Below are 24339 nucleotides of genomic sequence, written 5' to 3' on the forward strand. Positions count from 1 at the left end.
AGGGGGAGTCGGGCGGTAGTGCAGGGGTTAAACGCACGTGGTGCAAAGCACAAGGACCGGCAGAAGGATCATGGTTTGAGACCCCGGTTCCCCACCTGCAGGGGAGTCACTTCACAGACAGTGAAGCAGGTCTGCAGGTGTCTTTCTTTCTCTTCCCCTTCTCTCTCCATTTCTCTCAGTCCTATCCAACAACAGTGACATCAATAACAACAACAATAACTACAACAATAAAAAGGGCAACAAAAAAGGAAATAAATATTTTTAAAAAGGGAAAACAAATAAATATTTTTAAAAATTAATAAAAGAAAAAGAAAATCCAAAATTGACAACATCTAATGTTGGTGAAATAATAGAGAGACATGTTTTTCATACTGTGTGATAGAGACCTGTAGCTACAACCTTTTGGGGATGTTTTGACAATATCTATTGAAATGAAGATGTTCCATTTTCACCTCTGCTTTTAAATATTCTCATATATGTTCAAAGTGTCATTAACATGTGTCATTATTTGTCAGGCAAAGGTGATAACCACTACACTACAGAAACCTGACTACATGTGTCATTATTTATACAGCACTATTTATGATGTCAAAAAAATGGAGCACAAATAGCAGTATAGTAAGAGTAAATAAAATATGGTACAGTTGATCTGTTTATAACTTAATTGGAGAATGAGGTCAACCTGTTTGTATAAAACATATAAAGTTTTCATAGATACATTGAGGGATGACAGGTCTCATTTAATTTTATTTTACATAAAATTATTTCTTTTTGCATGTGTGCATAGGAAGCATAAGAAACGGTGTGGAAAGTTGCACATAATCAAAGGAACAGTGCTTATCTTGAGATGGAGGACACAGGGTAGGACATGTGGATCTAAGGGAGACTGCTGTTCATTAATAGTTATTGTTTTACAATAATACTTTATACTCAGGTAATTTTTAAGACAAAGATATACATATCAAAGGCTTTAATCCAAATAAGCTTTGTAGATTGTGTCAATCTATTGGGTTTTTTTTTCCCCTAGTCATTTGGGTAAATAATGTTTTACAGTACAGTTGTTGACACATAAGCACAATCTCTTATATCCCTGTGGTAGTTATCTTGAAAATACTCTCACTGTCATCTTGGATCCTTTTTAGCCATGATGCACCATGACCCAACACCCTCTCTATTCTCTCCCTTCCCCAAGGTCCCTATTGAAGTACACCCCAACCAGTCCAAGTTTCACTTTGGTTTTTTCCCTTTCGGTTCGTGTTTGTTAAGTTCCATAGATAAGTGGCTTACCTCACTTAGCATGATTCCTTCGACCTTCATCTGAAATAAGGCAAAGGAGATGACTTCATCATTTTAAATAGCTAAGTAGTAATCCATTGTATATTGATACCACAACTCAGCCACTCAACTGTCCCAAAGGGTTTTATTTTTTACTTACCAAATAGATGAAAAAAAAAAGTTTAAAAACCTAAACAAAGTCACTTATCACTTAAGTCTTTCGAATTGTTTAATACTCTAGTCACTTAAGGAAAAGAAGGGTCATCAATTTTCTGTTTCTCTGTAGGTTCTAGATGATCTGGAATGTCATGGAGCTGCAGTGCCAGAACAAAGTCGAGCAGATTTGGAACAGAAAATTGATGAAGCTAGAGAAAATATCCGTAAGGCAGAGGTAAGATAGCAGCTACTGAGTGTTGTGTCCGTCTCCCAACAAGTGGCACAGCTGTGATATGCTCCCTTTGAATTCAGTGTCTGGACACCGATTTATTTAAAGATGATTCAGTCTTCATCAGTTTCCAGATCGTTGTGTTTTTCTTTAAGTATCTTACCAGAAACATGAACTATGAAAACCATGATGTGATGAAAACTAATTAACTAATTAAGATGATTTTCACTTTCAGGTACATGCATGCTTTGTACAAGATATAAAACAACAAAATGGTGCTTTATAAAGAGTTTATGATAATGAAATGGTGAGATATGTTTGTTCAGAGCCTAAAAAAAATCTCGACCAGATGGTAGCCACTAACCTAGTCTCTGACAGGAGGCTGGGGTATCCTGTCCTGCCACGCAAGGAAAACTGGTCCTGAAGTGAGTGCAGCCTACAGTGTTCCAGCTGTGACCATGAGCTGAAAGCTCAGACCAGTAGGGACTCAGAGGTTACACAGGCTCTAGTGCTAAATATATATATATATGTATCTATGCCCTGGATTGAGTGGATGGAGATAGTTAGTTTTTTTATTCATGGAATTTTCTCAAGAATGGGAGCTACTCTTTGCCCTAATCAAATTTTCTAGCCCATAGAGACTCTGACACCCTTTTCTCAGATAATATTTTTATCCAACTTCATGTTAGCTGTGAAGCTCAAGTAGTCATGGACCCCTAGAAACATGTCTGAAATGAACTTCCTAGCTTCCTTCCACCCTAATATCCCTAATCTCATCTGCTGTGTTTCTACTTTTTGGTTCTTGTTTATTAACCTTTTTGTCTCATTTTTATGTCCTGCCACCTTCCGGACTCCAAGTTGCAGACACTATCGTGATTCCATCCTGACTTCTCTGGGTAGATGACCTCACCAGTCTGACCCAGGGTGCATGTATATTCATTTTTAGCACATGAACCTATGTAACCTCTGAGTCCCTGTCAGTCTGAGCTCACAGTCCATGGTCACAACTGGGAACTTTCTAGGCTACACTCATTTCAGGAACAGTCTTCCTCAAATGACAGAGTAGGCTGACCCAGCCTCCCTTCTGAAAGTGGGGCAGTCCCTACCATTGCTACTTTTGAGGGCAGGATCCTGGAAAGGCCTTCAAAAAGGCTAATGATGCCTTTCCTGATGGAAGTTACTAGTGGTGGTGGAGAGAGTGATCTATTAGAACTCTAGGCCCATTGTATTTATCAGGAAATCCTAAGATGCCCTCACGGGTGCCCTAGTTGATAGGGCTGCTGGTAGTAACCAAAAAGGCTACCATTAAGTGAGCCCGTCTCTTGCCCATTTCTAGCTTTTGTAGTCCCTTCTTTATTTGATGAGTTTGGACTTTCTCCTAGGCGTTAAAAGTGTTGAGTGTCATTTGTTGTATCCAAACCATGTTTATGGGGTCTGGCCTCAAGTTGGGGTGGAAATACACCTAGGATTTTAGTGGGGTCTAAGCTAACCTCAAGTTTTTCCATATTTATTCTGATAAAGGTTGTAATAGCAACACTAATTGTCCTTTAGTTGAATATATATATTTTTTATTTCTTTATTATTTTTTTTAAATCTTTTTTTCTCCTTGTTTTATCATTGTTGTGACTATTATTATTGTTATTGATGTCATTGTTGTTAGATAAGACAGAGAGATATGGAGAGAGGAGGGGAAGACAGAGGGGGAGAGAAAGATAGACATCTGCAGACCTGCTTCACCGCCTGTGAAGCGACTCTTCTGCAGGCGGGGAGGCAGGGGCTTGAACCGGGATCCTTACCCCAGTCCTTGTGCTTTGCACCATGTGCGCTTAACCCGCTGCCTGACTCCCTAGTTGAAATTTTTTTGCCATTGTATCTCTTGGCCAACTGTATACAGTGCTTCTTCTAAAGATTAACAAGGGGAGACAGTAATGCTGATGCTGTCAGAAGAGATTAGGAAATATATCTTACTTTATTTTGTATAGTTAGTTTAGTAGTTAGAGTGTTTCAGGGAAGTGAACTATGGGATATGAGAGGAGGGTGTCTAGGCCTAAGTAATAAATATCTGAAATTTTTATGGTGCCTTCTTTAGGAGCAGTGGATTTTAGTCCTTTGGGAGGTTGGAGGACACTTTGCCCTTTGAGGGTTGCATGAAAGTAGGAAATCTCTTTCTCACATACACACATACACTGTCCTTATGTTCATGTCCACTTCCTGACAGAGGGGAGAAGCTGGAAGGAAATAAAATAATTTTGCAAAGAAGGATATAGGAAGGATATAGTTTGTAGTTGAGCTGGACTACAGTGGAAATTTTTTAGAAGGAAATGTGGTAGAAAGTATTTAAACTACATATGACAGCAGCCATTTTGAGGAGGATCTACGCGCTCCTTTAATGTAGTTATCTGCCCAGTGCAGCATGGTTAAGGGATATGGAAGTAGTTTTTTTTTATTTTTATTTCTATTTTTTTAGTCACCTAAAGTGGTTTACAGGACTATAAGAGTACAGGTTTTAGCTCCACACCACACCCTCTACCAGTGTTCTGTGCCCCCGCCCTTACAACAATAGCTACTATAGTTTTCATAAAGTCTTAGAAACAGTTTGTATAGGAAGTAGACATTTTAAAAAAGAAGACGACTAGGGTCAGGGAGATATCACAGTAATTGTGCAAAACACTTTCATACCTGAGGTTTCATACCTGAGGTATGAAAGTCCCAGGTTCAATTCCTAACATCATCATAAGCCAGAGCAGAGCAGTGCTCTGATAAATTAATTAACTTAATTCAGATTAAAAGACTGGGACTAGCTGGTCCTTGGGGAGCACCTGTTCTTGTGAGGTGCTAATAATTAGGTGCTAATAATTGCCAGAGATAACAGACTGTAAACCAGAAGTGCCTAGGAATAACTCCTCAAGTTACTTGATGCTTAAAGAACCCAGAGGACTCAGAGATCACTGTGGGAAGCATCATTGGGATAGTTAATACAGAAGTGGGGTTGAGGTGAGTCTCAACAAATGAGGAGTATTTGGTCAGTCAGTGGAAAAACAATGGCATAGATTCACACTATGCAACCTCAGGAGGCAGAACTTGAGCCAGACTCTGAAGGTAGGAGAGGCAAACACAGGGACTGTGAGCATGTTTGGGACACAGCCCCATACTAGTCATCAGAACCAGAAAGTGCTTGCCCATGTGCCTGGTCCAAAGAAGCCTCAGCAACCTCAACTCACCTCTGTCCTTGGCAAATCAGATCTGCAGCCTCCCGAGTGAAGAGGGCAGGCAGGACAATAACAGCCACTCTCCTCTCTGAATGCAGAGTCACAGCTAAACCACTGGCCTCGGGTGCTGGCCAAATACTGTTGGCAGACCCTGGACTGGTTGAAGAAACATCAGCTTGTGTAGAATTTTCCCTGTGGTTTGCTCCTCCAAATTCTGGTAGAAGCCGGTTTCAGAGCATTGGGGCAGAAGTGAGAGTTTTCTGAAGGGTGTGTTCTCTCTTGCAGTTTCAATCTCCAGATTCCATCCATGCTGTCATTGTCTGGAGCTCCAGGTCCAGCACACCCCCAGTGGTAGACAGATATGAGTTACATACAATCTGTATTTGTGCTGGGTGATCTGTCATGATCATGAATGTGCTGAGCTGCCCTGCATTTGTCAACTTCAAGCTAAAAATGTGAAGTGAGGTTCCCACAGCCTATCTCATCTCTCCTAATGCCAGTGTTTAAGTTTATATTCTCCAACAAGGGCAACAAAAGGGGAAGTAAATAAATAAAATTTAAAAAAAATTTTTAAGTTTATATTCTCAAAGATGATCTTCTTACCAGAAACATGGAACTATGAAAACCATGATGCCATGAAAATTAATTCATTAAGTAAGATGATTTGCACTTTTAGGTACAAAGAGCAACCCAAACAAAATTAAAGTGATTCTAGAGCAAACACGAGAATAGTTATTGAAGTAGTACTTATAGGAATAAACTTTGGGGGCAAACTGGACCACAGGAGTCTTCAGAGAAATTGACAATAGTTTGTATTGGTTCTTTTTCCCTTTCTTCTGCTTATATCCCATTTGCATTGATTTTTTTTTTATTCCCATGCAATAGTTTATTCATTTAGTTTGCGGGGCTGGAGAAATTTCTCTGTTCCAGACCACTTTTCCATTCGAGTAGAGAGGTAGAAGGGAGAGAGACACCACAGCACAGAACGCCCCCCAGTGCCTAGCACTTCCCGTGTGATGTGAGGGTCCACACCTAGGTCACGCATCTGCCAGTGATGCACTCTAGCTGGTGAACTATCGCTCCAGCCAGATCTTCACATTCACAGTTATTAGCCTGGAATAAAAATACTTACTTGGTAGACCTGGAGAAGAATGACCTTTGGAAGCATGGTGCTGCTCTTGATGACATTAATATTGGCAGCTCCTCTTAGGAGCTGCATAACTAAAATTCAGCCTAGAACTATCCAAATCCTTGACCAAACCTGAATATAAACCTAGAGAAGAAACGAATTTGACAGGGAAGAGCTGAAAGAGCACTAATGATAAAATTGGAACGATTGTGTAATGTCACATAAGAGGTTTGAGGACAATGAATATCGGAGATAATTCATAGTGATTGAAAATGAAGTCAGGGAGCCGGGCAGTAGCGCAGCGGATTAAGCTCAGGTGGCACAAAGCACAAGGACCGGTTGAAGAATCCCGATTCGAGCCCCCAGCTCCCCACCTGCAGGGGTGAAGCAGGTCTGCAGGTGTCTCTCTTTCTCTCCCCCTCTCTGTCTTCCCTCCTCTCTCCACTTCTCTCTGTCCTATCCAACAACAACAGTAATAACTACAACAATAAAAAAACAACAAGGACAACAAAAGGGAATAAATAAATGAATAAATATTTTTTAAATATTTATTAAAAAAAAGAAAAGGCAGTTCATCAGGAGAACATAATGCATGAATGTATCTGTAATTAACAGAACATATGGAGCAAAGCCTGACATCACTGAAAGACAAAATAGACAGATCTAGGAATTCCAACATGCCTTTCAGGAAATGATAGATCAGGAGATACAAACTCAGTAGAATATAAAGTACGCATGAAATAGTCACAAGACTTTTTGCTAGGCAACAAGCTAGCACCAATAAATTTAAAAGAATATGTTTATCACTCCTCAGAAGTCAATGAAAAAAAAATAACAGAAAGATAATTTGAAAGATCCCCAACTGTTTTGAAATTAAATTATCCAAATGCAATAATTCTTACTGATAAAAAAAATAGCTTTTTGATTGGGAAGAAACAAAACAGTGATTTCCTGTCTCTCACATGCTGGGTAATGATTCTGCATTTCTTTCTGTAGGTTTTGCCTGAAATTAACAAAGCTACCCTCAGCTAAAGGGTATGCTAGAAATGATACTTAGAAAACATATTCTCTCTAAACAAAGCAGAATTGAATACACAGGGTTTGAGAAATGTGGCTTTCAGGAATTCACAGATTTTGAAAACTAGGAGCGTTTTATAGATGGGCTGGCTGTGTGTAGAGATTTGTGGGTGTCAGAAGCAAAAGTGGAATTTTGAATACCAGCTACTGAGGGGGGGCTGTACTGCTCTCTGCTCTTATAGCCTGTCTCTGAAAGAAAGATCTAGCTCTGTAGTTACTGGCTCATGACTTGGAAGAATCAAAGATCAGGGAATACTGCTCTTTCTTGAATTTGAAGAATATTAATTTTGATTCTCACTCTCTACTTTTTCTGACAGCTATGTCATGATAAAATTTAAAGTCTCTACTCAGCAGTCAGCTGTGAGTCATAGAAGTTTCTCTGTTGCTATGGCACGGGCTAGAACCATTTTCAGACTTGGAGAAGATGAATCGTAGAGAAGGAAAAGTCCAGGAGACTTTTGTCAGACGGCTGTAGCGACACTAAATTTCAGATCATCAGAGACATGACCTTAGAAAAAGGGAAATAATTCGGGCTTACTGGCATTTTTCTGTCTTCCTATTCATGTTCTGTCTGCTGCCTCATCAAATACTTTTGTCAAAATGCACGTGTGCCATTTGCCTCTATCAGCAGGTCCTGGGTCCTGTCCTTGCATTCCTTCCTTTCCCCTCACTACTTCCTCTCTCCTAGTAACAAATTAAGATCTTTGTCATACTAATGAAATAGCAGGCTAGTTCTGTCTATTGAATTGGAATAACTGTAGCAAGTAATTTGAAAAGAAACAATTCCCTGATTCCTGGCCACTCTCTTGGTTTTCTCAGGTAATTAAGTTGAAAGCCGAAGCTCGGCTGGACCTGCTAAAGCAGATTGGCGTTTCTGTGGACACATGGCTCAAGAGTGCAATGAACCAGGTCATGGAGGAACTGGACAGTGAGCGCTGGGCCCGCCTGCCTGCAGTAACCAACAATGGCACTTCACACCCGGTACTGTTTCTCCACTTAGGCATGACTGGCTGTCACTGAAGGATGCTTTCCTTTGACTATGCACCATCCTGAAACTAACCTAAATTGCAAGGGAAAAGTAGCAGATGGGGAGGTGACTCAGTGGTAGAATACAGGAATTCCCTGTATGAGGTAGGTCGCCACACATAGTGGGTGTTCAGGAAGTATCTGTTGACAGAAATGAGTTCATGGGTAAATAGGTAGATGGAAGTGCTGCAAACTAAAAGTTAAAATTCTAATGTCCCAGCTGGATCCATGGTGCCTCTTCAAAGTAAAGTATCTTCACCAAAGAAACTGGCCAAAGTTGAAGGCATTCGTGATTTTGTCAGGTTTGTTCGTTTCATGTAGCATCCTGATTTTCTAGTGGAAACCCACTTACACATTGAGAAATGTATGTGAATGTGTGCGTTTTCAGAAAAGTACAGTCTACCAGAGGTGGTTTTTTGTTTCCTTCACTATTAATGGTACTCCAGTTGGGGAAATAAGCTCACATGACCCGCTTTATTATGAAGTTAGCTTTCACTCTGAAAGAGATTCCTTGTGTCCTATAATATCTACCTGTTGCATTTTTTAAAAGTCATAATCACCTGCTTTGTGTTACTCGTTTAGACAGAAGCTATGATAGTAACATATTGAAGGCACAAACTTGCTTTTTTAACTTTTGTTTATGTTTTTTACCAGAGCACTGCTCAGCTCTGGTTTATAGTGGTGCAGGGGGCTGAATCTGGGACAATGGATCCTCAGACATGAGTCTCTTTGCATAACCATTATGCTGTCTACCCCCCTGCCCACTTTTTTTTAAAATTTCTTTATTGGTTTACAGTCAACAGTAAAATAGTAAAGTAGTTTGTACATGCATAACATTTCCATATAACACTCTAACCCCCACTAGGTCCTCCTCTGCCATCTTGTTTCAGGACCTGAACCCTCCCCCCCCCCCCCCAGAGTCTTTTACTTTGGTGCAACACACCAACTCCAGTCCAAGTTCTGCTTAGAGTTTTCCCTTCTGACCTTGTTTTCAATTTCTGCCTATGAGTGAGATCATCCCATATTCATCCTCTGTTTCTCACTTAATATGATATCTTCAAGCTCCATCCAAGTGGGATAAAGAAGTTGAATTCACCGTGAACCTGAGACTTTGGAGCCTCAGGAATAAGAGTCTCTTTGCATAACCATTATGCTATCTACCACCACCCACTTTTAACATCCTTAGCAGCACTGTGGGCAGCCCATCAGATCATTGATTTCCCTTGAACTAGTACATTTTCAGGCTCAACTAAGCAGACACTTGTTGCTTGGTTTTGTGCCTACTACTTAGGCAAGTCAGAAATGAATAAGATTTGTCCATGAGCTTATAAATTAGTAGATTTGGCCTTTTAGAACTTAGTGACACAGCAGTGTATGACTCCGCTGCTGTAGCACACTCAAAATGGCTAACTTCTAACTCATCAACGCAGATACACCAGGAAGAAGCCACTCTCTGAGTCACAGATAGTTAAGCTTAAATGACTCTAATTTCCCCTTTAACTCCCGAAATCACAGGATTTTGTCACTTCTATCAGAAAAGCCCAAAGTCAGCTAAAAAAAGGGGGGGGGGGATTTGGAGCTGGGTGGTAGCACACCTGGTTGAGCACACGTTACAATGCGCAAGGACCTGAGTTCAAGCCCCTGGTTCCCACCTGCAGGGGGAAAGCTTCACAAGTAGTGAAGCAGGGCTGCAAGTGTGTCGCTATCTCTCTCCCTCTCTATCACCCCCTTCCCTCTCAATTTCTGGCTGTCTCTATCTATCCAATAAATAAATAAAGATAATAAAAAAGAAAAATAGAGAGTTTGGCCCATGAAAAAATATTTATCATTTGAGATAGTCCTTGAATAATTCTAACAGGAGGAAAGAGGACACAGGCCTGGTGCAGTGTTTAGCCATGAGTGCACTGTCTGGCAAGAAAGGTCGAGCACTTGAGAGCTGTCTAGAAATGTCCTGTCATCTAGTGACATGGCGGTCTCTGGAAAGGGCCTTTTGCAGTCCCATAGCATTCCCTCCCACCCACCCACCCCAGTCACTCCTGTAGAATTTGTACTTTCCCTCTACTTTCAGTAGAGGGATTTTGTTCCGTGGAGGAACTCTACTAACAAGTGTAAACAAGGGGAAAATGTAGGCACGGAACAGTGTGATGAAGTCTCAATATTTATTTAACCTGCTTTCAAATGGCAGTACTGAAAGCACTGAGGGGGAGTTGTATCTTCACACTGACAACTAGCTGGCTGTGCAGCATGAAGCAAGAATACACAATCTGGAGAGCAAGTTATTTCTTCCATTATCGACGCCAACAAAAGCATTAGTCATCACGTTTAAAGTTCCTTCCATCTAGAAAACATAGTTAATGCTGCCTGCCATTAGACATGAACACTGCAAAGTGCATTGTGTTTTTAAAATGCAGGCACCTACTTACGTTGTAGAGTAAGGGAGAAATTATACTTACTTGGGATTGATTCTTACTTGCCTTCCTTATTATGCTTTTGTACCGAGTATAGGGTTGTGAAGAAAGGGTCACAGAGTATAGAATTTTTTTCTTTGCCACCAAGACTTTCACTCCTATATGATTCTATCACTCTAGCCAGATTTCCCCTCCCTCTTAGAGTAGGGGAGGGAGAGACAGCACAGTTATACCACTTGTTTTTTTTTTTTTTTCTTTACTGGGGAATTAATGTTTTACATTCAACAGTAAATACAATAGTCTGTGTATAACATTTCCCAGTTTTCCATATAACAATACAACCCCCACTAGGTCCTCTGTCATACTTCTTGGATTTGTATTCTCCTCACCCACCCACCCCAGAGTCCTTTACTTTGGTGCAGTACACCAGTTCCAATTCAGGTTCTACTTGTGTTTGCTCTTCTGATCTTGTTTTTCAACTTCTGCCTGAGAGTGAGATCATCTCATATTCATCCTTCTGTTTCTGACTTATTTCACTTAACATAAATTTTTCAATTCATCCTTCTGTTTCTGACTTATTTCACTTAACATAAATTTTTCAAGGTCCATCCAAGATCAGCTGAAAATGGTGAAGTCACCATTTTTTATAGCTGAGTTCCATTGTATATCTATACCACAACTTGTATATATTGTATATATATATACCACACATTTTTTATAGCTGAGTTCCATTGTATATATATACCACAACTTGCTCAGCCACTCATCTGTTGTTGAAAACCAGGGTTGCTTCCAGGTTTTGGCTATTACAAATTGTGCTGCCAAGAACATATGTATACACAGATCTTTTTGGATGGGTGTGTTGGGTTCCTTAGAATATATCCCCAGGAGAGGAATTGCAGGATCATAGGGTAGGTCCATTTCTAGCCTTCTGATGTATGGCATGTAAAGATCTCCCATTCTGTGAGGGGTCTCTTGCTTTGGGTAGTAGTTTCTTTAGCTGTGCAGAAGCTTTTTAATTTGATGTAGTCCCATAGATTTATGCTTGTCTTAGTCTTCTTTGTAATTGGATTTGTTTCACTGAAGATGTCTTTAAAATTTATGCAGAAAAGAGTTCCGCTAATATTTTCCTCTAAGTATCTCATAGTTTTTGGTCTAACATCCAAGTCCTTGATCCACTTGGAATTTACTTTTGTATTCAGTGAAATATAGTGGTTCAGTTTCATTTTTCTGCATGTTTCAACCCATTTTTCCAACACCATTTGTTGAAGAGACTCTGCTTTCCCCATTTAATAGTCTGGGCACCTTTGTCAAAGATTAGATGTCCATAGGTGTGGGGGCTTACTTCTGGGCTCTCAATTCTATTCCATTGGTCAGTATGTCTATTCATGTTCCAGTACCAACCAGTTTTGATGACAATGGCTCTATTGAGATCTAGGAGTGTGATGCCTCCGGTTCTGTTCGTTCTTCTCAAGATGTTTTTGGCAATTCTAGGTCTTTTCTGGTTCCAGATAAACATTTGTAGCATTTGTTCTGTTCTCCTAAAAAATGTGGTTGGGATCTTGATGGGGATAGCATTAAATTTGTAAATGGCTCCAGGTAGTATATTCATTTTGATGATGTTAATTCTTCCAACCCATGAACATAGAATATCTTTCCACTTCTTTGTGTCTGTTTCAATTTCCTTGAGTAGTGACTCATAATTTTCAGTATACAAGTCTTTCACTTCTTTGGTTAGGTTTATTTCTAGATACTTTATTGTTTTGTTGCTATAGTAAAAGAAATTGATTTCTGAATTTCAACTTCTTCTAATTTAGTGTTTGCATAGAGGAATGCCACTGACTTTTGAATGTTAATTTTGTACCCTGACACCTTACTGTATTTCCTGATGATTTCCAAAAGATAATTGCTGGATTCCTTAGGTTTTTCTGTGTATACTATCATGTCATCTGCAAATAGGGAGAGTTTGACTTCTTCTCTTCCAATCTTTGTGCCTTTAATTCCTTGCTCCTGCCTGATTGCTATGGCAAGAACTTCCAACACTATGTTGAATAGTAATGGTGATAGTGGGCAGCCCTGTCTAGTACCTGGTCTGAGTGGAAATGCTTCCAGTTTTTCACCATTGAGTATGACGTTGACTGTAGGTTTGCTATATATAGACTCCACTGTCTTCAGAAATTTTCCATCTATTCCCATTTTTGTAGTGTTTTGATCATAAAGGGATGTTATATTTTGTCAGAGGTTTTCTCTGCATCTATTGATATGACCATGTGGTTTTTGGTCTTGCTTTTGTTGATGTGGTGGATCACGTTGATTGCTTTACGTATGTTAAACCAACCTTGCATGCCTGGGATAAACCCCACTTGGTCATGGTGAACAATCTTTTTAATATACTGCTGTATCCCTTTGGCTAGAATTTTGTTCAGTATTTTAGCATCTATGTTCATCAGAGATATTGGTCTGTAGTTTTCTTTCTTGGTTGTGTCCCTGTCTGCTTTTGGTATCAGAGTGATGTTGGCTTCATAGAAACTGGCAGGGAGTATTCCAGTGTCTTCAATCTTCTGGAAGACTTTTAAAAGTAGAGGTATTAGTTCTTCTTTGAAGGTTTTGTAGAATTCATTTGTAAAACCATCTGGTCCAGGACTTTTATTTTTGGGAAGATTTTTGATAAATGTTTCAATTTCATTCGCTGTGATGGGCCTGTTCATGTTATCTACTTCCTCTTTACTTAGTTTTGGAAGTTGGTAGGTATCTAGGAAATCGTCCATTTCTTCCAGGTTCTCCAGTTTGGTGGCATATAGTTGTTCATAGAAGCCTCGTATGATATGTTGCATTTCTGCGGTGTCTGTTGTGATATCTCCTCTTTCATTTAGTATCTGATTTATTTGGGTCTTCTCCCTTTTTTTGTTTTGTGAGTCTGGCTAAAAGTTTGTTTATTTTGTTCACTCTTTCAAAGAACCAACATTTACTTTCATTGATCTTTTGTATGGCTTTGTTATTTTCAATGTTATTGATTTCTGCCCTAACTTTAGTGATTTCTGTCCTTCTGGTTGCTTTAGGGTTCCTTGTTCTTCTTCTAGGTCTTTTAAGATGTGCAATCAGGCTGTTTATTTGTGCTTTTCCTTGTTTCCTAATGTGAGCTTCTATGGCTATAAACTTCCTTCTCAGTACTGTCTTAGTTGTATCCCAAATATTTTGATAGCTTGTGTCTTCATTTTCATTGAACTCTCGAAACATTTTGATTTCTTCCTTTATTTCCTCTTTGATCCAGTAGTTGTTAAGGAGTGTACTGTTGAGCTTCCACATTTTGGGACTATTACTAATCTTTTGTTGATTGTTAAGTGTTAGTTTTTTCCACTGTGGTCTGAGAAGATGCTTGGGATGATTTCAATGCTCTTGAATTTGCTGATGCTGTCTTTGTGGCCTAACATATGGTCTATCCTTGAGAATGACCCATGTGGACTTGAGTAGAATGTGTATTCTAGTTTCTTGGGATAAATGACTCTGAAAATGTCCAATAGTTCTAGTTTATCTGTCTCTTCATTTAGCTCCCTTATGTCTTTATTGATTTCTGCCTGGATGATCTGTCTATCAAGTCGAGAGAGTGGGGTGTTGAAGTCCCCTACTATGACTGTATTGCTGTTAATATATTGCTGTACCTCTTTCAGTAGACGTTTGATGTCTTTAGATGGCTTCTCATTGGTTGCAAAGATGTTAATAATTGTTAAGTCCTCTTGATTGAGTGATCCTCTGAGCATTAAGTAGTGTCCATTCCTATCTTTTTTAATCTTATCTATTTTAAAGTCTATCGTGTCAGATATGAGAATAGCTGTTCCTGCCCTTTTTTGTGAGCCATTGGCCTGTATGATAGTTTTCCATTCTTTCACTTTAAGTCTGTGTTTGTCTTGTTGAGTTAGGTGGGTTTCCTGTAGACAGCATATTGTTAGGTTGTGTTTTCTGATCCATCTTCCTACTCTGTGTCTTTTAGTAGGTGAATTCAGGCCACTGACATTTATTGATATCAAAGATTGAAGATATTTTAACACCATTCTTGTAGATTTTTAGAGTGTTCTGATATATGGCCTATTTATGGTGGTCTTGCTGTTTATAGGAGACCTTTCAGAACTTCTTTCAGGGCAGGCTTGGTGATAATTGATTCCTTCAACTGTTGCTTGTCTGAGAAGGTTTTTATGCCTCCATCTAGTCTGAATGACAGTCTAGTAGGATACAGTATTCTTGGGTGAAAGCCTTTCTCATTGAGTACTCGATAGATATCTTGCCATTCTCTTCTGGCCTGTAGTGTTTGTGTGGAGAAGTCAGCTGCTAATCTTACAGGTTTTCCTCTGTAGGTGACTCTTTGTTTTTCCCTTGCAGCCTTCAGGATCCTTTCTTTATCCTTATTCCTTTCCATTCTAAATGGGATGTGTCTTGGTGTCTTTAAGTCTGGGTTAATTCTGTTTGGGACCCTCTGGGCTTCTTGAACCCCTATGTCTTTGATGTTGTCTAGACTAGAGAGGTTTTCATCTATTATGGCCTGAAGAATGCTTTTTCCCCTCCCTCTCTTCCTTCCTCTGGTAAGCCAATAATGCATATATTGTTTCTTTTGAAGTCATCCCATAGGACTCTGTTGTTGTTTTCAGCATCTCTTAATCTCTTTTTGAGATCTCTTACTTCTTTTTTAGTTGTCTCTAATTCATCCTCGATCTTGCTAATTCTGTCTTCAGCCTCATTGATTCTATTCTCTCTCCCCTCTATGGTTTTCTGGAGTTCATCTATTTTGTAACCCTGTTCTGATACTGTTTTAGCTTGTTCAGCTAGTTGTGTTCTTAGCTCAGCTATTTCAGCTTTCAGCTCTCTAATAACCTTGAGATAAATTAGTGTTTTCTTCCAGAGTCTCATTTGTTTTTTTTTCCCCTCCAGGGTTATTGCTGGGCTCGGTGCCTGCACCATGAATCCACCGCTCCTGGAGGCCATTTTTCCCCCTTTTGTTGCCCTTGTTGTTGTAGCCTCGTGGTTATTATTATTGCAGCCTCGTGGTTATTATTATTGCCATTGTTGATGTTGTTCATTGTTGGATAGGATAGAGAGAAATGGACAAAGATGGGGAAGACAGAGAGGGGCAGAGAAAGTAGACACCTGCAGACCTGCTTCACCTCCTGTGAAACGACTCCCCTGCAGGTGGGGAGCCAGGGGCTCGAACCCAGATCCTTACGCCAGTCCCTGCGCCTTGCGCCACATGTGCTCAACCCACTGTGCCACCGCCCGACACCTGTCTCATTTGTTTTTCTGTATTTCTGATGACAGTTCTTTCAAACTCTTTACTCACTCCTTTGATTATTTCCTTAACTAGTGTTTGCATGTTGACTTCATTAATTTGTGCTTCACCCGTTGGGGGGCTTTTAGCTGGATTCTTGTCCTGGTTCATTTCTCCAATATTTCTTCTTGTTGGTTTAACCATTTTATGTATTATGTTATGAGGTCCCTCTCTCAGTATTTTTCAAATTACTGGTTACTATTGCCTGGATTGACTTGTGTCAATCCAGGTAAGGTAATTAAAGGGTTCACAGTTAATGGAAGTTAACAGTTTTTTCAGTAGTATTTTAATCCCTGATTTGGAGCTCAGTGGCTTAAAAATCTCTTTTGTGCTTTTTCTTCCCTGTAGGGTATGGAAGCCTGAGGGCTTTGAAATTATAAGTAGGTTTCTTAGCTTAATCACTGGCTCCTGACCAAGAGATAAAGCAGGGTGTGGCAGACATAATCTAGTGGTTATGCAAAGAGACTTTCACAGCCCCACTGCTATGCCATGGAGGTATATATCCTCTCCTGAGTTTCCTGGAGGTATATATCCTCTCCTGAGTTCTCTGTCCACTGGTGTCAGCACAAGGCCTCCCTGCCGCTGCTCCAGATTCTGAGGGCAGTAGCAATGGAGACTCAGAGTTGCACTTGGTGAGTTTTAGGGGAGTCCTCTCCTCCCTTCAGCTATCCCCTTGTTTGTGAAACAGAGTGGAAGTTGTGTCTCAACTGATAAACTTCCAGACTGTTACCAGCCACTTAATCTCTCCCTACGCTCCTCTCTGTCACCAGCCACGTGTTTGCACTCACCGGTGATTGGTGGGTTCCTGAAGTCATTCTAGTCCTGTCTTGTTTCGGTCCCAGGTGGTCTCCTTTGGTATTCCTAGTTGATCCGCTATTCTACCACTTGTGAAGTTTCCCCATTATATGATACTTCCATATGGTGGTTGAGGACTTGAATCCAAGTCCTTGTATATAAGCTGGCTCCTGGTTCCTGATCCCTATAACATTTTTTAAAAACATCTTTTTAAGGAAAGCAACCTACCAACACCATAGGTATTCAATTGATGGTTAGCTGGAGCCTGTACACAACTTACTGTGATTGGATTGCTGCCAGTGACCCAGTCAGCTACCCTACAATTTAGAAAACAGACGGAAATGACAGTGGCTCTCTCCATATAACACCACCAGTAGCAGCTTAGTATATAGTTCCCTCCTCTTACTGTTTTCTTAAACATTTTTATCATAATAAAGTTGATTTTGTATCTTTTCCCACCATTCCACATTGCTGAATGGTCTTCATCACTGCCCTTGACTTATTCCATCATGAAGATCTACCATAATTCACTTAACTGGTTTTATGTAGGTTATATCTAAATAATATTCCAAGAATGACTTGTTTACATATTTCTTTTTTCCACATTGAAGTTTTTTCCTGTTATGCACATTCTTAGAAGTGGAACTACTAGGTCAGAGATTCCAGGTCCTTTGAGATTGGTTTATTTTTGTTCTGGTTTTTTTTTTTTTTTTTAAGACTGGCTATTCAAACTATAGCTGACAGTGTTTGAATGACTTCCTTGCCTTCAGATATTTCCCAACTGCTACAGAGGCATCCTGGCAGCTGCTTGTTGTACAGCTTCCCGAATAGCATATGAATGTTCTGCATAGAATTGCTTGGAAATAAATTGATCCACTCATTATGAAGACCATGCCAGATACATTGTTTGAAAAGCAAAGAGATTAAATATTGCTAATTTTCAGGGTGGCAGTGTGGGTCCCAACAGTCTCAGTAATGCCCAGTACAATCCGGAGGACTTTGTTTTTAAAATAAGAAGCTCTCTTGGTTGGTTTGATCTAACTCCAAAGAAAAGAAACAATGAATTTTTAAAGTAAAACAAATATGAACTGCAGAAGATAATAAAATCTGGGCAGGGGACACAGCATAATAGTTATGCAAAAGACTTTTGTACCTGAGGCTCTGAAGTCCCAGGTTTAGTCTCCGGCACTACTGTCATCAGCCAGAGAGCTGAGCAGTGGTCTGGCAAAAATAATAATAGACTCTTCGGTCTCATTCATATTTAGAATATTTCTAAATGGACACATTTTTTTTTACTTAATACTCGAAATATTTATGCTGGGAAGATAGCCACCAGCTGCATTTTTCTTCAACTAAAAAGTTAACCCTTGCTTTTCTCTTTTCTCTTTAGAAGAAGGAGTCAGGCCGTAGTGCAGTGGGCTCCCACCTGCAGGGGAGTCACTTCACAGGCGGTGAAGCAGGTCTACAAGTGTCTGTCTTTCTCTCCCCTCTGTCTTCCCCTCCTCTCTCCATTTCTCTCTGTCTTATCCAACACATCGACATCAATAATAACAACAACAATAACTAAGTTACAACAATAAAACAAGGGCGACAAAAGGGAATAAATAAATAAATAATTTTTTAAAAGAAAAAGAAGTTAACCCTTGCTTGCCTCAGTATAGCTCCCTCTCAACCCCTACTTTTTACCATGTTCTCCTCCTCAGTGATAGCCCTGTGTTCTTCTAACTTTGCTGTGATTCATTTCAGTTGCTCTGCAGTCCTTTCTTTTCTTTTAGCACTTTTAGCATCTGTTGAATTCTCACTGAATACTCTGTTTTTAATATGATTCATGGCCTCATCTTCAGTACCATGTGGCCAAGCTTTGGGACTTGGAAATGGCTCACCTGGTAGGGTACATACCTTGCCATGCACCTAGCTTGGATTCAAGCCCTTGCACCACATGAGAGGGCCATGGCGCCAGGGGAAGTTCCAGTGCTGTGGTGTCCCTATCTCTGTCTCTCACATTTTATCTAAAATGAAAAGAATGAAAAAGTTGACCCAGGAGCAGTGAAATCACTTGAGGTCTTAGAGCTACACACACACTTCCCAAGCTTTACTGATAAGTTTAATAGTTTTCTGGGATATAATTTACATATTTATTATATATTGTACATATTTATACAAATTATTTGATACATTTTAACATGTCTGCACTATTGAATCCATGACCACGGTTAAGGAATATCCATCACCCCCCCCATACACACCATCATTTTTTTTCTTCATGCTCTTGTAATTCCTCCTTCCAGGACCTCAGTCAGCCACTAGTCTGGTCTTTTTCAATGTGGATTAATTAACATCTAATTGCCAGTTAGTTTCCCACTATACAAATAAACCACACTTTGTTTATACATCAGTCATCTGACAGTGGTCATTTGTATAGTTTTGTTCTACTTGCTATTGCAGTTTAGCTGGGACTAGAGTAGGGGTGTGGGGGTGTGTTAGTATGTCAGGGAACTGCTTTCTAGAGCAACTGCATTATTTTGCATTCAGTCATTTGGGTATTAGCATTCCTGTATTCCCACAACCTTGCTGGCACAAGTTGTAGTCAGTCTTTCATTTTAGATAATCTAGTAGGTGTGTAGTACTGTGTCACTATAATTTTAATATATTTCCTCAATAATGTGGAACATCTTTTCATATGCTTTTTTTGCCATCTGGATATTCTCTTTGGTGAAGTATCTGTTCTTATCTTTTACCATATTTTATTGAGCTTTGGTGTGTGTGTGTTGTGTGTGTGTGTGTGTGTGTGTGTTGGGGGAAAGCAGTGCCAGAGAGTGAACCCAGGGCATTTACTCTTTACTCTACCAGTAACCTATCCCTAAATTTTCTGTAGTTTTAATAATTCTTTTTGTATTGTGACTACAAATCCTTTATCCTTTATCAGATATATTATCTCTGTAACTTGTCTTTCTGTTTCTTTAATAATATCTCTCAAAGAACATATTTTCAATTTCAGTGTAGTCCAACTTGCTTTTTTTTTAATGGACCATGCTTTGTTATGGTAGTTAAGATATCTTAGCCTAATTCAAAATCATAAAGACTTTCTAGAAGTATTATAATTTGGGGGCCGGGTGGTAGTGCAGTGGGTTAAGTGCAAAGGGCACAAAGTACGCAGACTGGCATAAGGATCCTGGTTCGAGCCCCCGGATCCCCACCTGCAGGGGATCATTTCACAGGTCTGCAGGTCTATCTTTTTCTCCCCCCTCTGTCTTCCCCATCTCTCTTGATTTCTGTCCTAGCCAACAACAGCAGCAGCAATAATGGTAACAACAACAATAATAACAACAACTATAAACAGCAAGGGCAACAAAAGGGAAAAAAATGGCCTCCAGGAGCAGTGGATTCATAGTGCAGGCACCGAGCCCCAGTAATAACCCTGGAGACAAAAAAAAAAAAGTATTATAATTTTAGGTTTTGCATTCAAAAATTATCTCATATGAATTAATTTTTCGATATGATAAGAAAAATGAATTTTCTTATTACTGGAATGACTCTTTTCCACTAAATTGCCTTCACAGTTTTGTCAAAAATTAATTAACAGTTTCTGTATGGATTTATTTGTGGCCTTTTTATTCTGTTACTATTGATCTTTTAGCCTAGCATAATACCAGTACTAAAATATCTTAATTACTGGAGCCTTGTAATAAATACTGAGGCTAGGTATGTAAAGCCTCCAGCATTTCTTTTTCTATCTCAGAATCATTTTATGATATTCTCAGTCCTTTGACCATTCATTTTCATATTGGGGGGTGTGTGTTTGAATTCTTCTTTTATTATTGATTTTAAAATGATCAACATATTTCCACCACCAGAGTTCCATATCCCATCCCCACCATTGAAATCTTTCCTATTCTTTATCCCTCTGAGAGTATGGACCCAGGATCATATCGGGTACAGAAAGTGAAAGGTCTGGCTTCTGTAATTGCTTCTCCACTGGACATAGGTGTTGGCAGGTCGATCCATAATCCCAGCCTGCTTCTGTCTTTCTCTATTGAAGCAAGGGTATGGGGAGGTGGGGTTCCAGGACATATTGGTGGGGTCGTCTGCCCAGGGAAGTGAGGTTGGCATCATGATAGCACCTGCAACTTGGTAGCTGAAAAGCACAAGATATAAAGCAGAACAAATTTTTGATTAATCATGAACCTAAAGGTAAGAATATAGAAGATGAGATTTGGGGGAGTCGGGCTGTAGCGCAGCGGGTTAAGCGCAGGTGGCGCAAAGCACAAGGACCGGCATAAGGATCCCGGTTCGAACCCCGGCTCCCCACCTGCAGGGGAGTCGCTTCACAGGCGGTGAAGCAGGTCTGCAGGTGTCTCTCTTTCTCTCCTCCTCTGTCTTCCCCTCCTCTCTCCATTTCTCTCTGTCCTATCCAACAACGACAACTACAACAATAAAACAACAAGGGCAACAAAAGGGAATAAATAAATAAAATAAAATATTTAAAAAAAAAAAAAGATGAGATTTGGGGTCTCCCTTTTGGAAAAAGCTAGTAGATCTATTTTAGGTATATTCCAAGGGACCCAACCATGACTTTACCAGTTTTTCCTCATTCTGACAGGTAACATCCAGGAGGACTAAAGGTATTGTCTGGGGAGATGGTGTTAGAGTTGGGAAAAGGACTAGAAAGTTGGATCAGGGCAGAGATTAACTCCCTGATAGGAAAAAAAAATGTATAAATACCATTAACTGTAGAGTCCATTGATCTGATCTGGGGCCCATATTCAGCACAGGAGCCTGTGGTAACCTCTGCATCCCTGTAGATCTGAACTCTCATTCTATGGTCATAGTTGGGAACATTCTAGACTGCACTCATTGCAGGACCCATCTTCCTCGAGTAGCAGAGTATGTTGACCCTGTCTCCCTTAGGAGAGTGGGTCTTTTAATATTTCCTACCAAAAGAAAAAGCCTACCACAAAATTTCTTCTTGTTAGGTTATACTGAATCTGTAAAACTACTTGAAGGCCCTACCTGACATCTTAACAATATTGGGTTTTCCAATCCATTAGCATAATACATAGCATAATACATAGCATAAATGTTTACCTTTAGTTTCTCTTAGTGTTTTGTGGCTTCCTATATATATATATATAATCAATGCATGTACACTTTTACTCCTTTCATTCCAATTCTGATGCCTTTTATTTTCTTTCTTGCTTGTTTGCTTGTTTAATTTTTTATATTTATTTTGAATAAAGACAGAAATTGAGAGGGAAGGTAGAGAGAAAGACATCTGCAGCCCTGCTTCACTGTTCATGATGCTTGCTCCCTGCAGGTGGGGCCAAGGGTCTTTACCCCGAGTCCTTGCATACTATACTGCGCATGCTCAGACATCAGTCTCTGTGTTTGTTTTATTTTAACCTCTTACTATAAAAGTTGGAATCTACATTACAGTGCAGTGGTGAGAACTAGAGTGATATGGATGTCCTTACCTTGTGTTTGAACTGAGGGAGAAAGTATTCAATCTTCCCTCATTAAGGGTCTTACTATAGATGCATTTTTTCAAACTGAGCAACTTTCCTCTTTGTATTTAGTTTGTTGATAAGGATAGATTTTTCTTTTTCAGTCTATTAATTTGGTGAATTGTAAATATTTTTTTTCAAATATTAAACAAGCTTTACATTTCTGATAAAGTCAGCTTGGATCATGGTATAGTTATCCTTTTATATATTAATTAGAACCAGTTTATTAAAATTCAGTTTGCATGTTCCATCTCTGTTACTGGCAAATATGAGTGTAGTATATTCTTGTAATACTTTTGTTCCTTTTGGGTATAATGCTTATATCATAAAATGAACTGAAAAGTATCTCTCCTCAAATTTTTCATCCTTAAATGTGTGGCAGAACTCACTACAACAGTTATCTATGCCTGGGGTTTTCTTTAACAACAAATACAAATTTCTGTAGTTGACATCAAAGGCTATTTGGGTTGGCCTTCTTGAGTGCACTTTGATCATTTGTATCTTTCATCTAACTGGTACATTTGATCTAAATTGTCATATTTATGGATATAAAGTTGTTCATGGTATTCTTTCATTAGTCTCTGTTTGTTTGGAGAACCTAGACTGGCATCTTCATCTTGGGTGTTTGAGACTTCTCTCTCTTTTTCTAGTTATGCTGTTAGAAATTTCTCAGTTTAATGTTTCTACCCAGAGAACCAGCATTTGGCTGTCTTTCTACTTTCTCTTTTTTCTCTTCTTTTCTTTTTTTTTTTTCTTTCTTTTTTTTTTTAATAGACCAGAGCACTGCTCAGCTCTGACTTGTCTGGGGCTTGAACATGGGACTTTAGAGACTCAGGCATCAAAGACTTTTTGTATAACCATTATGCTGTCTCCCCAGCCCTAATTTATTTCTATCATGATAAGATAACATATTGGAATTAAATTTTAAACATAATTAAATGTGTTTTATGACCCAGTATATTTATCTTGAATAAATGTTCTATATATACTTGAAAAGAATATATACTCTACTGTTGATAGATGTTGTATTTCATTAATGTCAGTGAAGTTACATTGGTTCATAATGTTATTTCAATTCCTCTGCATTCTTTCTTTCCTTTTGAAAAATAAAATATTTACTTTATGGAGAGTGGATGATGCCCAAACACAACTCGTGTATGCAGAGTAGAGGGTGAACCCAAGACCTCAGGCATTCAACGTCTGTGCTCTAACTGCTGAGCCATTTCCCCAGTGCTCCTTATTGATTTCCAGACTCCCCTGCCTGCTACTTGGTCCTTCAAGGGTTTTCCAGTCTTCTAAGAGGGAATAGGCACTATTCCCAGACTTGTGTGATCTCTGAGGATTACTGATCCTTTGGGTAACTCAGCCCTTGGTTTCAGATAGCTCTTCACAACATACACTGATTAGTACTCAACTAAAGCACCACTCTGATACTTGTGGCACTGGGAACTGAGGTACCTCAGGCATACTAGCCTTACACTCTACCAGCTTGAGCCATCTCCTGGCCACTAACCTAGGGCTTTTAAGTTTCCAGCTCCCTGTCTCAATTCCGGGAGACTGCCATCTTTTCCTTGCTTAGTACCCCCAGTGTGTCAGTCAGGAAACTTTCTCCAGACTGTAAATTAGGGAAATTGTCTCCTAATCTCCAAGGATTGCCATCCGTCATTGCTTGATGTCCAGTATCATCAGAACTGTTCGTATATATTTGAAGGTTTTTAGTTGTTTCTGGCAGGACTTTAAATCCTGTCCCTAGTACTTCATCTTACTTAGAAATTCATTCTACTGACATTTCAGCATCATCTTTCATGATCTACTTGTATTACTCTTGGAGTGATGATGACTATGGCCATTCCTCTTTCCAGAGGAAATTCAGAGATTCCTCAAATCAGTTATAAGAAATTGCCTTCCTTTAGCTAGCAACAAAGCTTCTGTCTAGATCCTTTTTCCTCTTCAAACAAAGAGTAATGATTTATTAAATACCTCCTGTGTGTGCCAAGCTTGTGGTAGAGGGCTAAAGGTACTACCTCATTTAATCTATATGATAACCCTGGGAAGAAGTTAATTGTCTTTGTTATAGAAATGAGGTCATTGAAGGGGCCAGAGAGGTTTCTCAGTGCTAGGGCACCTGCCTTGCACTGTTTCTGTGCTCACCACCAGGTGGGAACAGCAAGGAGAACTCTATAGTTAGTGGAGCGGCACTTTGCTCCCTTGCCCTCTTCT

The 24339-nt window shown here is 39.5% G+C and overlaps 1 protein-coding gene across 2 annotated transcripts in view; it reads left to right on the top strand.

The window, feature by feature from the left end:
• The window catches only part of FCHSD2 (FCH and double SH3 domains 2), a 210808-nt gene that overhangs the window by 170264 nt on the left and 16205 nt on the right, over positions 1-24339 (top strand). For both annotated transcript variants that reach the window (XM_060176858.1, XM_007527489.3), the window contains 2 exons: positions 1562-1666; positions 7895-8056. In XM_060176858.1, coding sequence (XP_060032841.1) covers positions 1562-1666; positions 7895-8056 — 267 coding nt within the window. The remainder of the gene's footprint in view (positions 1-1561; positions 1667-7894; positions 8057-24339) is intronic.

This window comes from Erinaceus europaeus, chromosome 17 (genome assembly GCF_950295315.1).
Source record: "Erinaceus europaeus chromosome 17, mEriEur2.1, whole genome shotgun sequence".
Taxonomy (NCBI): Eukaryota; Metazoa; Chordata; class Mammalia; order Eulipotyphla; family Erinaceidae; genus Erinaceus; species Erinaceus europaeus.